At 34.8% G+C, this 16,985-nt stretch overlaps 1 protein-coding gene across 1 annotated transcript in view; it reads left to right on the top strand.

Moving 5' to 3' along the window:
- Positions 1-8,931, top strand: part of COG6 (component of oligomeric golgi complex 6) — an 89,186-nt gene extending 80,255 nt beyond the window's left edge. The window contains exon 19 of the mRNA XM_027589988.2: positions 4,728-8,931. Coding sequence (XP_027445789.1) covers positions 4,728-4,875 — 148 coding nt within the window. The 3' untranslated portion in view covers positions 4,876-8,931. The remainder of the gene's footprint in view (positions 1-4,727) is intronic.
- The last annotated feature ends 8,054 nt before the right edge of the window (positions 8,932-16,985 follow it).

The raw sequence follows: 16,985 nt of genomic DNA, 5'->3' as shown, positions 1-16,985 counted from the left end.
CATTGTTAACAGACCCTTTGAGAATTATTTAATTATTTGGGGGGATGTTTCATAGTCTGATGCTCTGCTTTTTGTTCATTAAAGACCCCATGCTTCCTCATGTCCTGTGTATTTTTTTGCTCCATGGGACATTAACCCGTTTTTTGTCTAAACTGTTTTATTCTAACCTTCCTTTCCAAATGCCTGTAAATGACCAGTTCCTCAAAATGACCAGCTTTACCATCCTAATAGTTTCCTCATGAAGGAGTTATTAAATTTTTGACATTCTTTCATTCTTTATTTGTATGAGTTATGTTTTTATTTTTTGAAAGTTCTGTTTGCACTATGAAGATTATTAAACTGTCCAGAGGCCAATAGAGCACCACCTAATAAATTACTACCTACGAGATTTTCATGGATAGTAAAGAAACCAAGGAAGTTAATGGTCTAACTTTATAGATGATCATAGCTTACATTCAAAATTTTTTTCCCTTTCAACTGGCCTTTTTGCATATTCTTTGATCATGTGAAAAGCAGGACCTAGGTTTAGATTTTAACCTACAGAAATAATTCTGACCAGTGTCTACAATAGCCAAACTATGGAAAGAGCCCAGATGTCCATCAACAGAGGAGTGGATAAAGAAGATGTGATATGTATGTGTGTGTGTGTATATATATATGTGTGTGTGTGTGTGTGTGTGTGTATACATATACGCTCTCACACACACACACACACACACACACACACACACACAATGGAATATTACTCAGCCAACAAAAAAAAAAAAAGAAATTTTACCATTTGCAACGATGTGGATAGAACTAGAGGGTATTATGCTAGGCAAAATAAGTCAAAGAAAGACAGTTATCATATGATTTCACTCATATGTGGAATTTAAGAAACAAAACAGGATCGTAGGGGAATGGAGGGAAAAATAAAATAAGATGAAATCAGAGAGGTAGACAAACCATAAGAGACTTTTAACTCTAGGAAACAAAGTGAGGGTTGCTGGAGGGTAGGTGGGTGGGGGGTGGGGTAACGGAATGATGAGCATTAAGGAAGGCACTTGATGTAATGAGCACTGGGTGTTATATACAACTGATGAATCACTGAACTCTACCTCTGAAACTAATAATACACTATATGTTAATTAATTGAATTCAAATTGGAAAAAAAAGAAATAATTCTAAAAGTACTCTCCATCCACCAGCTATGGACTTGGCTATGATTGATCAGAATACAGTGTGTAGATCTGAGGTGAATGCCCGGGCTAGCACCAGTGCTCAGCATACACCACTAAAAAACAATACTGCTTTCTTCCCCCTATCTGTACACGGGTTGATCGGTAGATAACCACATTCCAAGTTTTCAGAAGCACATGACTGACATGATGACATGATTTGTTGGTGCTTTTGTATTTAGTTAGAGAATACCGGAAACTTCCATTTTGAGCATTGATTATTTGTCACTATAATGATTCATCATTATTCGAAACTCTGCATTTCTTAAATGATATTAGTGAATAATTTGGGCCAAGACACCAGGCAGGCAGACAGATAGATACACAGATACATGCATATTCTTTTTAAGATAAAAGATACATACTAATTGCATAGTAATTAGCACTATAAATAAAAAGGAGGGGATAGTAAAACGGCAAGAAAGTAAAAACCTTTAACACCTCAAGATTTGTATATAAAAGTAAAAATGTTTATATATAAATAACTGATATGCTTATTATAAATCATTATTTAAGGAACCCAATTCCCCAAAATAACATGTATGTATGTATGTGTATAAATAGATGCACATAGAAGGTTTTTTAAAAAATAGCAAATCATTAAAATGCCCTTAATCCAATGGGATAATTTAAAAGTACCCTGTAAATATTATCAAGCTCAATATATTGCCTTACAGTAGTGAAATTAGTCCTAGAAATGTTAAATTACTTGTTGAAGGCAATATTAAGAAGTGTCAGAGCTTCGACTAGAGTCAAGGTCTTCTGACAGTAATGTTCATCACTGTACCATTTGATCTCTACTATATGTAGTTCATTAGAAAAAAAATTATTGAATGTGAGTGTGGACCTTTACCTGGCTTTGGTAGTGATGGTGAACTCTTACATTTGTCCAGAAATGTGAAAAATCATTATCAGTCACAGTTCTTGCTCTTTACAGTTCGGATTTGACTCAGATTCACTTTGGAGAATCTCTCTTCCCGTTGCCTTTCTCTCCTGTTTCACTTTAGCAGCTAGCTGACAGGCGAGGAGGAACAGTTCTTTGCCCTTTCCTTTATTTACTGCCCTACATGGAAGACTTCTTTTCTCCAATAGCTTTGGTATCTCTTGTCTTGTTCTGTACAGCCGTGTTCATTTTTTAATCCCTTCCCTGTCTTGGTAGCTTCTGAGGAACAGAATGAGAAACGCTGTACTATCAAATACCAACATTGAAAATAAATTATAAACTCTTACTTGGTCTTATTGGCTTGATTTTATTTATTTATGTCTTAGCAATATTGCTTTATTCTGGTTTTCTCCATTTCAGATTTATAATGATTTTTCTGCTGCATTGTGAGTTGTAGACATTTGTAAGCTAGTTTAGCTTATAAACAGAAACGTGCTCTGGGTTGCAACTAAACGCCAATAAATTTAAAATTTTTCATCATTTGAACTTGAGAATAAAATTTAAAATTTGTTCAGATTTTTCAACCATTCTACATTTACCAGTTACTCTGGATTTTTTTAAATTATATTTAATATTATTGTACCATATTCAGAATTTAAACTTCTTGTGAGAGGGAATAGCCTTGTCTCTTTGTATTCCTTATATAGTATAAATAACACACTATGTTCAGATTGAGTATAGATTTTAGAGTATTAGGGTATCAGGTATAAGTAATGGATGCTTTATACACTCCCCCAAAATCTGTCTTACTGCTTTGAGCAAAGAACGAAAAACCACTATGCCTAAAATTCATTATGTGACTTGTTGCAAAATGGGCATCAAATGTGTATTATATTTAACAGATTTTTAAAAATCAGTTTATAGTATTTTTCATCTCTTTCATGTATGGGAAATAATTTTGCATCATATTGATGCATTTATTATGTTCAGTCAATTATAGGAATGATCACTAATAGATCAAAAATATCTTGAAGGCTCATCTGGTTAAGTAGATTTCCAAACCACTTTCTGCCATCCTCCCTTCCAGTGAAAAGGTAGTATAGCCAGGAGCATTTCTCCACTCTGTTCAGAGCATTTACTCAGTGTAACTTCCTTCTACCTATTCTCATTTTGAAAGCTTTAGCAATTTGGGAGAAATGTCCAGTTGTTTCACCTCACCAAGAGTTTGAGACCCTGTCAGAACAGGGTGCTGATGATCGAAAATCATAAGCGTACTTCCCTTCTCATTCCATCCAGTTAATTTTATTCTTTCTTAGACCACAGATACATGTTTCCACAGATAGTCTTTTTAAGTATCATTTTGGTCATGGACATTCCAAAATGGGATAATTATTTCTAGCTCCGAGGATCAGGAAATGAGAGAGTACATTTTTATGTACTTTAATGAGAATTAAAATCACTGAAGGTGAGAGAAAAGCATCCTGGGCAAATGGAGGAATAGAGCAGAGGAATTCAGGTGAAACGAGCAGGGCAGAGAGAACAGTCAGGAGTCGGACCTCAGGGTTAGAGTTGCGAAATGGAAGGTATTATAAAGGATTCTAAATGATAGGATGAGGGATTTTGACTTCTTGGAAACCAGAGAAACTCCTTGAAGGAAGGCCCTGGGTGAGGGAGAGACAAGATAATAGCTATGCTTTAGAAAGATTAATCTAGCAGCAGTGCTTATGATAGATTGAATGTGGAAGAGACTAGAGGAGGGAAGGCCAGATGGGAGCTTTTCTCTGTACCCCATACAAGAGTTCATTAGGGTCTGAATTGAGGTGATGCAACATGGTTATGCCACTGACAGAAATAACAAAAAAGTAGGTGTGGGAGTGAAGCATGAAAGACACATTTAAATTTAGTTGTAAAAATCAGAAAAGATAGCGTTTTTATCACTAGGTATAGTGATACTTGAATAGAAGTAGCTGAGAATGACAAGAAGTAAATGTCATGAGAACATGGAGAGAGTTGATGCAGATTTTATGAACCCAGTGCTATTTTTTCTAGTCAGATCTTTAAAAATTTGCTTCAGTTCATTTAAAACTTTTTATTCTTTTATGTGCATATGTAGAAATTCTTTTTGTGGAAAATGCTGGCTTGTTGGAGGGTCACATTATTTTAACCTGGTAATATAAATAGATAAATCTAAAATGTGGTTACTGGTGTAGGAGCTATAGCTGAAAGGACAGTTTACTGTAAGTTATTCTGAGATTCGAAGACTTGATAAATACGAATGACAATAAGCCTCTTTCTTTAAGGTTAATGTGTTATCAGTCACATTTGCAAGATCAGGACATTGATGGCAGGTCACAGTTTCTGTTTCTTGTCTAATAATCCTAAAAATACAGCTGTAAACAAAACACAGTCCCTTCCCTGCCGCAACAGTAAACAAATAATGAATATAAAAAAGTATGTTTGATCCCCAAACCAAAGTAAGTAACTTGTGTAGTTGTACAATGATTTTTTTTTATGTATGTGGTAATTATGAAAATGAAATGTGGTGGTTCAAATACGAAGCTTCTTATAATTCTTAGTATTTTATTTTCGGATTATGTGTTCACATATTGTTTGTCTATCAATAGAGAGCAGATCATAAAACAGTCTACAGAATTAGTCTGCAGAGCCTACGGTGAAGTATATGCAGCTGTGATGAATCCAGTCAATGAATACAGAGATCCAGAAAGCATCCTACACCGATCGCCACAGCAAGTGCAGACGCTTCTCTCCTGATAATCTTATTTGAATGTTTTAGCAAAATATTGCATCCCTAAAACTCTAAAAGTTTTCTTGTTCTTTAGTCTGTTAATCTTCACTTTGAAATTTGATGGTTACAATTTTCTTTGTATCATAACATTGTAGGTCCCAACGGTTTCTTTTCTTTGATCACAGATACATGGAAGTAAGTAATATAATCTCGACCTGAGTTAGTGCTGCTCTGTATCTGCTCCTTATGTAGAGATGTGTTCTCTGCAAGCCACCTCCCCAGCTCTGCAGTTTTCTGGAGTATAAATGTATGGGGAAAAGTCATATGAAAGGTTTGAGGGATTTTTCTTTACAACATTAGTTCCAAATAATCATACATAATAAATTTGTCTAAACTTAAGAATTAGTATACAAAGATGGGACATAACATCTCCTTACCTAAAGATTAAGTTGCTCTCTTATTAGTTATTCATGTGAGTTGACCTATTTAAACTGAGGAGCAGAAATATACACTTAGCAAAAAGTGGGAAAAGAGAGAGAGTGGAGTAGTTTTAAAGAGGGTGGATGTCACTCTCTGTATATGCTGGACTGAATTAAAGGTGAAGTGCACACTTCAAAAGGATTTTAGGTATGTAGGCACCCTGTGCTGCATGTAAATGTAGTGTTTAATGATAGGTATCTGTTACATAGTATGAACTGTAAACCCAGCCAACTACGGATTTTATCTCGTGTTCAAACCAAAGAAAAATGATCTACTCTCACACCAGAGGAAAAATACTGAGTAGCAATTGCTCGCTGACAGTGTATCTGTTCCCCCTGGTGGCCCCTCACAAAGAATGATTTTGGGCTCTGACTTTAGAACTTTACCTATGAGTAAGACTCAGATCATTGTTTTTCAAAAAAATAGATCTCAAGTGTTTGATGTGACTTTACTTTGTTGGTAAGATTTCAAGTATGATTCTTACTAGCAAAATATCTTAATTTCTTGGTAAAACTATAAAAAGAGGTGAGTCCTTAAATTATAAATGAGAAAACTGAGGCATAAGTAGAAAATGGACAAGGCTAAAATATTTGCAAAATAGTAAGATAAAACTAATATTTATATAACATATAATGTATAACACATTATTATTTACAGAACATGGCCTATTCATGTATCTGAAATTGTAATTGTTTATATTAATATGAGTCTTTTGGAGTAAGAGCAGTTATTTATCACCTCTTTTGGTGTAAATCTATGCTTTTAGTCTTTTTCCTTCAATGAGTATGTACGATATATAAAAGATAGAAAATAAAGTATGATATAAATTGAGAGCTTAAATTTTATATAATTTATTTCTACAATGAAAAAAAGATTGCTACCTTAACGTTAATTAATCCCTTTGTTTTCTAGGAAAAAAGTGTATTTGGCTTTTTATACAGTTTCCTCAAAATATTAAAACTATTTCTAGAACAATGATAATTGAAGTATATTTTTATACATCTCATGAATGTGTTTTTAAGAAAATCTACTAATAGAAAAGGAAGTACAGTATAGGGCCAAATTGAGATGGTGGAAGATTGATGAGCAGAATGTGTTATCAATATTATCTTGAGTACTAAGTCAAAATAAAAGATTATAAGTGCGAATTCATGGACACAACACTTATATTTGCTATATACTTCCTGGTTTGCATTTTGAGCTGTTTTGATGTGGCATAAGTATAACCCTGGAGAATACATGTTAGCCTTTTCTCAGAGAAAGGTATTTGCCTCGCAAGAACCTCTGGTTGAATTCTTCTGTTTCTTTCACCTGTACTTGAGCAGATGAATGTTACCTGAGAAAAATCACATAAATGGACTGAATGACTTTTTAAATTCATGATCACAGTCTTCAGGTGGCATCGTATTGCTTTGTAGTTCTACTCTGTCTCTCAGCTAACCTCACCTCTCCACTTTTCCGCCCTCACTTTTAATGGCCCTCATAATTTATAGAGGAAATAGCTGTTAGATGAATCACCCTCATTTTCCCACCTTCAAGTACTGCACCCATCTTCTCCATCTTTCCTGCAGAAATTGCAAAAATGATGTTTTTATGGTTATAAACTTATAAAAATTATAATTTAAAGTCATAATTTTACAAAAATTTTAAGTATCTTTTCTGGAGTTGAAAATTATAATAACTGAAATTTAAAAATTCACTGTAGGAGTTGAACAGATTTGAATAGTTAGCAAAAAGAATCTGCAAATTTGAAGTTAGGCCAGTGGAGATTATCCAATCTGAGGAACAGAAAGAAAAAAGGATGAAAGTCAACAGGGCCTCAGAGACCTGTGGGATATTATCAGTATTCACACAGTGGGTGTTTAAGAAGGAAAAGAGATGGGAAAGGGGGCCAAAAGAGTATTTGAAGGAATATTTGTAGGAAACTTTACAAGTTTGTTGAAAAGTTTAATATACACATTTAAGAAGTTAACCAAGCCCACACAGAGATACACACCAAGACACATCACAATCAAATTATCAAAAGCCAAAGACTAAGAGGGGAACTTGAAAGCAGCGAGAAAGATAACTCACCATATACATGTGATTTACAGTAAGATTATCATGATTCTCCTCAGAAACCATAGAGGCCAGAAAGCATTAGATGATATATTCAAGTGCTGGAAGAACAAAACTGTTAACTTAGAATTCTATAGCCAGCAAAACTGCCTGTGAAAATACAGACAAAATTAAGACAGCTCAGGATAAACAAAAACTATCACACCTGCCTTAAAGGAATGTTAAAGGTAGTTCTTGTGGCTGAGGGGCGCCTGGGTGGCTCAGTCATTAAGCGTCTGCCTTCGGCTCAGGTCATGATCCCGGGGCCCTGGGATGGAGCCCCGCGTCGGGCTCCCTGCTCCACGGGAAGCCTGCTTCTCCCTCTGCCTCTGCTGCTCCCCCTGCTTATGCACTGCCCCCCCATAAATAAATAAAACTTTAAAAAAAATAAAAGGTAGCCCTTGTGGCTGAAGTGAAAGAATACTATACAGTCACTTGAATCAACAAAGAAATAAAGAATAGCAAGGAAATAGAGGCCTCAGGCAGCACCGTAAGCCAGCTAGACGCAACACCATCCCAACAGCCGAGTACGCATTCCTCTAAAGTCTACGTGCTGCACTCTCCAAGGCAGACCATATGTTAGGCCACAATTCAAGTCTCAGTAAATTTTAAAAAGACTGAAATCATACAAAGTATCTTTTCCAACTACAATGGCACAAAATTAGAAACCAATAACAAAACGAAAATAGGGAAATTAAACAATATACCCTTAAATAACCAAAAGGATTTTAGGTATGTAGACACGCTGTGCTGCATGTAAATGTAGTGTTTAACGATAGGTATCTGTTACATAGTCTGAACTCGAAATCCAACCAACTACGGATTTTATCTGGTGTTCAAACCAAAGAAGAATGATCTACTCTCACACCAGAGGAAAAATACTGAGTAGCAATTGCTCGCTGACAGTGTATCTGTCCCCCCGGTGGCTTTATTTCAAGGGAAATAAAGGAAATTAGAGAAAACTTTGAGGTGAATGAAAGTTTGATATAAAACAGCATACCAATACTTACGGTATGCAACAAAAACAGTGCTCAGAAGAAAATAGATAGCCTGCATTAAAGAAGAAATAAGTTATCCTAACCTTACACCTTAAAAAAACTAGAAATAAAGCAAACTAAACTGAAAGCAAGAAGAAGGAAATAATAAAGATTATGGCAGACACAGAGAAAATATGGAATAGAAAAATAGTGTTTCAGTGAATGGGTATGCTAGCCATTCTGTAATGCATGTAGAGATGTGTTTGAATACACATGTAAAAAAGTTTGAAAAATTGTTTCTTGTATGGCATGTTGAGAAGAGTTATTTCTGAGAGTGTATGTGCTGTTCATAATGTAATGCATGCAGACAAGGATTTAAAGAAACATGTAAGATGTTTCTAGGAGTGTTCCTTGCTCGTCATGTTGAGAAAAATGTTATTTCAGTTATTGGATGTGCTGACCAGTGCTACATGTAAAGAAGTTGTTATTTATAAATATATATGTAAAAAATAAAAATAAAGAATAGAAAAATCTTTAAAAAAAACAAAGAATAGATAAATTGGTTTTTTGAAAAAATTTTAAAAATTGACCAACCTTTGGCTAGATTGACCAAGAAGAAAGAGAGAAGATTCAAATAACTAAAATCAGGTATAAAAAATAGTACTGACCTACAGAAATAAAAAGGATAACAGAATACTACAAATAATTGTACATCAATAATTAGATAATATGGATGAAATAGACAAATACAGAAAAACACAATCTAAACTGACTCAAGAGGAAATAGAAAATCTGAATAGACCTATAGCAAAGAGATTGATTCTGACTCAGTTTGACTCAGTTTGATTACTAGAGTCCAAACAATTCCAATTTTTAAAAAGCCCTGGATCAAATGGCTTCATTGATAATTTCTATCAAATGTTTAAACAATTAACACTAATCTTATCAAAGTCTTCCAGAAAATAGAACAGAGGGGACACATCCGAACTTGTTCTGTGAGGCCAACACTTGTTATTGGTATAATAAAGCCAGAAAAGGCAACATAAAATCATAGTCCAGTATCCCTTATGATTATGAATGCAAAATCCTCAACAGAATACTAACAAGAAAATCCAGCAACATACTAAGGGATTATATGCTAGGACCAAGTGAGTTTGTCCCAGGAATGCAAGACCAGTTTAACATATGAAAGTCAATCAATGTACTACACCGTATTAATAGAATAAATAATAAACATGATTACTCTGAAAGATGCAGGGAAAGCATTTGATAAAACAAAAAGCACTCAAAAATTAGGAATAGAAGGGAACTTCCTCGAACTGATAAAGACATTTATGAAAATCTCACATCTAACATTATACTGAAAGCTCTCCCCACTAAAATCAAATAAGATAAGGCTGTACACTCTTGCCACTTCTAGTCCACGTTGTACTAGAAATTATACCCAGACAAATTAGGTAAGACAAAATAAATAAAAGACACTCAGATTGGAAAGGAAGAAGTAAATCTATGTCCTTTTGAAGATGGTATGAGCATGTATATCTATTATATATATTATATGGTCATATATGTATTAGAACTAATAAACAAGTGTAGCAACACTGCAGTATATAGACCAGTATGCAGAAATCTGTTGTATTGCTATACACTAGTAATGAACAATCTGAAAAAGTAAGGAAAGAATTCCATTTACAATAGCACCACAGAGAATAAAATACTTAGGAATAGATTTAACCAAGAAAGTTAAATACTTATCCACTGCAAACTACAAAACACAGTTGAAAGAAATTAAAGATGGTCTAAGTAGATGGAAAGACATTTCATGTTCATGGATGAAAGACTCAATATTGTTAAGATGGCAATATTCCCCAAACTGATCTGTAGATTCAATGCAGTCCCTATCAAAATTTCATTTGCCTTTTTTTTTTTTTTTTTTTTTTTGGTGCAGAAATAGACAAGCTGATCCCAAAATTTTTATATGGACATATAGGGGACCATGAATAACCTAAACAATCTTGAATCTTCCCAATGTCAAAACTTACTACAATCAAAACAATGTGATACTGGCATAAGGATAGGCATCGATGGGATAGAATTTAGAGTTCAAAGTAAACTCACACATCCATCGTCAACTGATTTTTTTATAAAGTTGCCAAGACCTGTCAATGGGGAAAGAATAATCTTTTTAGCAAATGGCAGCAGAACAACTTGAGATCCACATGCAAAAAGGTTGAAGTCGGGGGGACGCCTGGCTGGCTCAGTCAGTGGAGTGTGCAACTCTTGATCTCAGGCTGTGGGGTTGAGCCCCATGTTGGTTGCGAGATTACTTAAAAATAAAATCTTAAAAAAAAAATTGAAGTTGGACCATATTCATGACATACACAAGAATTAACTCAAAATGGCTCAAAGATCTCAATGTAAAAGTTAAAAACTATAAAACTCTCAGAAAGAAACATAGGTATAAATATTTGACCTTATATTAGGCAACAAGTTTTCACCTTTTATACAATATAGATTTTAAAATAAATATTAAAATGCAGAGTCACATAATGTTGAATACTTGGAGGTCAGCTTATTTTTCCTATTTAGTTAAATATACTGTTTAGATACTATTATAAATACATAGGTCTACATATGGTTACTTTAAGGCTATAATCGTACTTAAGCACAATTATCTTGAAAATATGTATTTATTTCCCGTTAGAATATGCTTTTGGAGATAGATTATATAATTATTTATTCTCACATCCACACAAGAAATGACTATAAATTGGCTAAGAAATATAATAATCATTTAATAACAGCATGCTCATCTATCAAATCCAACTAACATTAATGTCAAAAATAAAAACTTTCCTAGCACTGATAATAAGTAAAAATAAATGGTACTAAGCTTATGAAAATAAGGGAAAATTGTTGGCAGGGCTGAAAATATCCATATGAAATATTTGCTTGCTTTGAGAGGATATATCATTGTTTGACAAAGTGTTTTTTCATGATATATTTTAAGCAGTTAAAGTCCCAGCCAATCTAGGAGTTTCAAAGTTAATAGCTTTGCCACGAGGAAATTAATTTACTTGAATATTCTGTTTATTTCCATCAACGTCAAGATCTGGAATTCCACTGGAGCGAGCATTAGTTTTTGCCTACTAAAAGTAAAATGACAAGAAACAAGAGTGGTTTTTCTTACGCAAGCCAGCATCAAAAGTTGGATCGCATGTGCCGAGATGCCATGAGCCTTCCTAGGGGTATCAAATGTATGAGCCTACTTTGGAGACTTCAGACAAGAGCTGGCTGCTATTTGCTATCCAGGCCTCAGATGGAATATAAAATGGTAATGAGGAGTGCACTGAGGTAGAAAAATGCATTTGCTGAGAAGCCAAATCTTAAAAAGGAAATCAAAGATTTGGTTAGTATTCCACAGCCTTGCAATATGCACTTAATAGAAGATCAGGAATTTTTCTCTCTTGAAAACTGTATTACTTCCGTTTCACAAACAAAGATGTCAGCAAAGCAAGTGTTCAGAAGTCAGAAGGCTATCGTTAAAAACAATGAAAACAAAAACACCATGTCAAGTTACCCTGCCTTTATTCTGAATCCTGCAAAGAAGAAATCACTTAACCACTGAGTATTAACAGGTTAATGTAATGAATCATACAATAATAAATCATAATGGAATTTGCAGAAACCCAAAAATGTGCAAATACACTCCTGTGGTTAACCTGTGATTCTGCTTGCAAGTGGTAAATCATTAGCCATGGTGTTGCTCTTGGTAACTGCAGGTATCAGGGGATGATGCAGAATTATTAGTATTGCTTCCTACTTTGTGTGTGGTAACAGTGGGATGAGGCTAGTGCTATCTCTGTCATAAATTTTTACATGTGTGGGCACATTTCTGGATCTTTCGTGCAATGTTTTCATAGATTTACTTATTCCTGCACCAATAACAAACATTTTAATATTATAACCTTAAAATCTTAATATATGGTAGGATGTTCCATTTTGTCTTTTTCATCTAGAATGCCTCAGGCATTCTTGGCTTTTTGCTCTTCCACTTAGGTTTTAAAATCAACTTCTATTTCTCAAGCAGCAGTTGGGAATATGGTTGGGATTACTTTGAATCTGTATATCAATTTGGGTACAATTAATATCTTTATGATGTTAAATAATCCAAATCATGAACATGTTAAATTTTCCCTATTTAATTAGAGTATTTTTAGTGTCCTTCAAAAAAGTTTGTATTTCTTCATATAAATCTAAGAAAACTTTGGTCTATTCATTCCTAACAAACTTACAGTTCTTGTTCATAGTGTAAATGGCATCTAGTTTTAAATTACGTTTTAAAATTATCTGTTGCTGCGTATAGAAACAGAATTGATTTTTATATGTTGATTATTAGATCTCAGCACTTAACTCACTTATTATATCTAATATAATATCCATGCTTTGAGTTTTCTATATAGACATTTATATTATTTGAGACAAGATGACTGTGTTGTTTCTTTCTTTGCAATCTATATGCCCTCCATTTCTTTTGTTGTCTTAACATGCTGACTAGGACCGCCAGCACAGTGTTAACCAAGAGCAATGATAATGGGCACGTTTTGTAATTCAGATTTTAAAGGTGACATTCCCAGTATCTCACCGTTAAGAATTATGTTTGCTGTAGGTTTTCAGGAGATTAATCAGAGGACATCATATGATCATAAGGCTCTTCTCTTTTTAATGTTAATGTGGTAAATGACATTTATAGTTTTTTTTTTTAAGATTTTATTTTTATTTGACAGAGAGAGATAGTGAGAGCAGGAACACAAGCAGGGGGAGTGGGAGAGGGAGAAGCAGGCTTCCTGAGATAGTATTTATAATTGAGCAGGGAGCCCAATGTTGGACTCGATCCCTGGACCCTGGGATCGTGACCTCAGCCGAAGGCAGACACTTAATGACTGAGCCACCCAGGCGCCCGACATTTACAGTTTTTCTGATCATAAACCACTCCTGCATTCCTGGGATAATCCTATATTGATCACATTATTTTCTCTTTTTGTACAAACCACTGGATTTAGTTTTGTTTTATATAGTGACTAGTGACCTTGCTAAATTTATTAATTAATTCTAAACTTTATTTGCAGATTTTTTGGTAAACTTTATAAATTCAATCACGTAGTCTGTGATTAATGACGGTTTTTTTTTTCTTCTTAGTCTTCTAGCTTTATGACGCCATGCAGAGTTCAATAGTACAACGTTACTGTGCTGAATAGAAGTGGTAATCGTGATCACCCCTGTCTTTTTCCAAAATGTGAGGAAGGAGGGAAAGCTTTTACTTGGCTGATATTTTGTAGATAAGCTTTATCAAATTAAGAAAGTCCCCTTCTGTTCCTGGTTTGCTATGATTACTTTAAAATCATGAGTTTTGAATTTTATCAAATATGGATTGTTTTTTCTCTGTATCTATTTAGATAACTATATAGGCTTTATCCTTATTTGCTTAATGTGGAGAATTTCAAATGTCAAAACAACTTTGCATTCCTGGAATAAACCCAATGGTCCCCATAATGTACAATCTTTTTTATATACCTCTTGATTTGATTTATTTATATTTTATTTAGAATTTTTTTGATTTTATGTTCATGGCCTATAGATTACTCTGTTATTTTCCGCTCTTTTAATATCTTTGTCAGGTTTGGGTAACAAGATTGTACTGACCTCATAAAACAGATTAGCACATAATCTCTTTTTCTCTTACACGGAATAGTTTAAGATTGTTATTATTTCTTCCATAAGTGCTTGGATGAATTCCAGGTGCAGCCAGCTTACCTAGAGATGTCTTTGTGGGAAGGTTTTACATTTCAGATTCAATTTTTTAAGTATAAAGAAGAGTATTCATACGGCCTATTTCTTCTTGTGTTAGTTTTGATGAATTCTATTTTTCAAGATACATGTTCCTCTCACCTAAATTTGTCATAATGTCGTTCTCCTTACTGTTCTTTTAACCTTTTTTAATGTCTGTGGCCATGGTATTAATAATTTATGTTTTCTTTCTTGCTTAGTCTTGCTGAGAGCTGTGAACTTTGTTAGTCTTTTCAAAGAGTCTGTTCTTGATGTGGTTGATTATCTTTATTTTATGTTTCATTGATTTTTTGCTCCATTTTTATTATTTCCATCCCTCTACTTTCTTGGTATTTTATTTGCTCTTCTTTTTCTACCTTCTTGAAGTGGGACCTCATAGAGATGGTCCCCGACTTACTATGTAGTTCAACATACGATATTTTGACTTTACGGTAGGACAAAAGCAATATGCATTCAGTTGGAACTCTACTTCACATTTTGAATTTTGATCTCTTCCTGGGCTCGTGATATGCAGGAAGATCCTCTTGTGACGCTTGCCAGCACTGGGAGCCCCAGCTTCCCGTCAGCTCTGCAGTCGCTAGGGTAGACAACTGATACAACCATTCTGTTTTTCATTTTCAGTGCAGTAGTTAATAAATGAGATATTCAACACATTATTCTAAAGAAGGGTTTGTGTTAGATGATTCACTGTAGGCTAATGTGAGTGTTCTGAGCACATTTAAGGTAGCCTAGTGAGGCTAAGCTGTTATGTTCAGTAGGTTAGGTGCACTAAATGCATTTTCAACTTACCTCACCTTACAGTGGGTTTCATGGGACATGACCCTATTGTGAGTCAAGGAAGATCGGTATCATCAATCTTCAAACTTTCTTTTTTGTAATATATTCATTTAAATATCATCTGTATTTCCATGTAAACACAGACTTAGTTATATCCATGTTTTTATGTCATATTTTCATTATTTTTCATTGCAAGGTATTTTCTGATTCCCACTGATTTCTTCTTTGACTCATAGATTATTTAAAAAGTGTATTTCCAAACATAAGACTTCCTAGTTATCTTTTTATTATTGATTTCAAGGTTAATTCCACAGTAACCAGCCGATAAATTGTATATCAATCCTTATATATCTGTTCATAGTTATTTTATGGTCCAGCATACTATTTTAGTGAAGGACGTCCCCCTTATATGTGGAAATGATATGTTCTGTAGTTATTGGGTGCAGTGTTCTATACATGTTAAGAGGATAAATTTTGTTAATCTTGTTCAAATCATCTATAGTCCTTTGGATTTTTGATCTGCGTGTTGTATCAGCTGCTGAGAAAGATTTGCTAAAAATTTTAACTACGACCATGTATTTGCTCATTTTCTTTTGAGTTTTTTTCAGTTTTTGCTTTATATATTCTGAGGCTATGTCTCGACATTTAAATTTTATCCCTTATGATTTTTTTCTTTGAACCTTTAGTTACTTAGAAGTATGTTATTTGCATTTCTGCTTTTAGTTTTTAACAAAGGAGTGAGGCAATAAAATTTGTTTCTTAAAAAGAACAATTGATGATGACAATAGGTTTCCTTCTGTCATGGCCCTTTTATGTCCCTGTCTCTGTGTCCTACTTCATAGTTATAAAAATAAACTGGAGACTTACCAATTAAGCCAATAATCGCTATAGGAACTACTGGCAGCACCACCAGTCACTTTGGTAAATTAAGCAAAATTCACAGAGCATATTGAGATACCATTCATACTGTTCGCTTCTGTTCTCTCCAACCCTAAGGTGGGTGACTGGGATTCTGTTGCATCTGTTTTTTGAGTACCAGCATCTGACTTGAATCTCGAAGAGATCAGTGTGATAAGGTAATCTGATTTCATTAACCAAAATGACCTTATCTCAAAATGAGTTACGGTGCATAATCACGTTAAGAAGCATAAGCAAGTATGTCAGCTTCCAGTCTTTGAGATAGTATTTATAATGTGACTCCTTTTTATCACTGAATGTAGCAGCATTCCTTGCACACGGTTTCTTGAACAAAATGAGGCAATTTTCTTGCTTGGTGGACATTCTGAGGTTTATACAACTATCCATAATCTGAAACATGAACTTAATGTAAGACTCAGTTTGGTTTATACCTAGTAGCTTCTGAGAAATTTTTCATCGAATTTTGGTGGCCGGCAAAGGAATTACTGGAATAAAAATATCACAGCTTCTGTGCTGTGTGCAGATACTTACTGAGTGTGATGAAGGAATTACTCTCTAACCATGCACATATTCTGAGCAATTAGGCCAAGTGCCAAAACCATTAAGGCTCAAATGCCAAGTGCCTGTAGGGAGGGTTCTGTTACAGGATTTAGCAACCAACCCCTGGCTCAGTTACCAGAGGGTGGCACTCCAGGCTTCCTGATAGCCGTGCCAGGCTGGATGAGATTCAGCAGCTGCCACCCGGCCACTGCTGCCTTCTAGATACTCTCCTCAATGCTGCCTCTGTCCCCACCCTTCTTGCCCATCTGCCCTCCATCTGCCTGCCACCTGAGCGGTGGGGGCCCAATTGGGGGCACCTTACGAGTGGAGTCATGACACCCAGATGACACATTGCATTCACCTTCCCTGTGCCTCCACAGCTCTTTCTCCAGTTTGGCAGCTTAAAAGGACAGCGTTGCCAATTCCTGTTTCATAACATTTCAGGGGCTCCATTCTGAGGCTTCTGGAGTATCCTGGCGCTCAAGGAAACTGGGCATGCG

Source organism: Zalophus californianus, chromosome 3 (assembly GCF_009762305.2).
Source record: "Zalophus californianus isolate mZalCal1 chromosome 3, mZalCal1.pri.v2, whole genome shotgun sequence".
In the NCBI taxonomy this organism is placed as follows: Eukaryota; Metazoa; Chordata; class Mammalia; order Carnivora; family Otariidae; genus Zalophus; species Zalophus californianus.
Note: the sequence above shows the minus strand (reverse complement) of the source record. Positions and strands in the feature narration are given on the sequence as shown.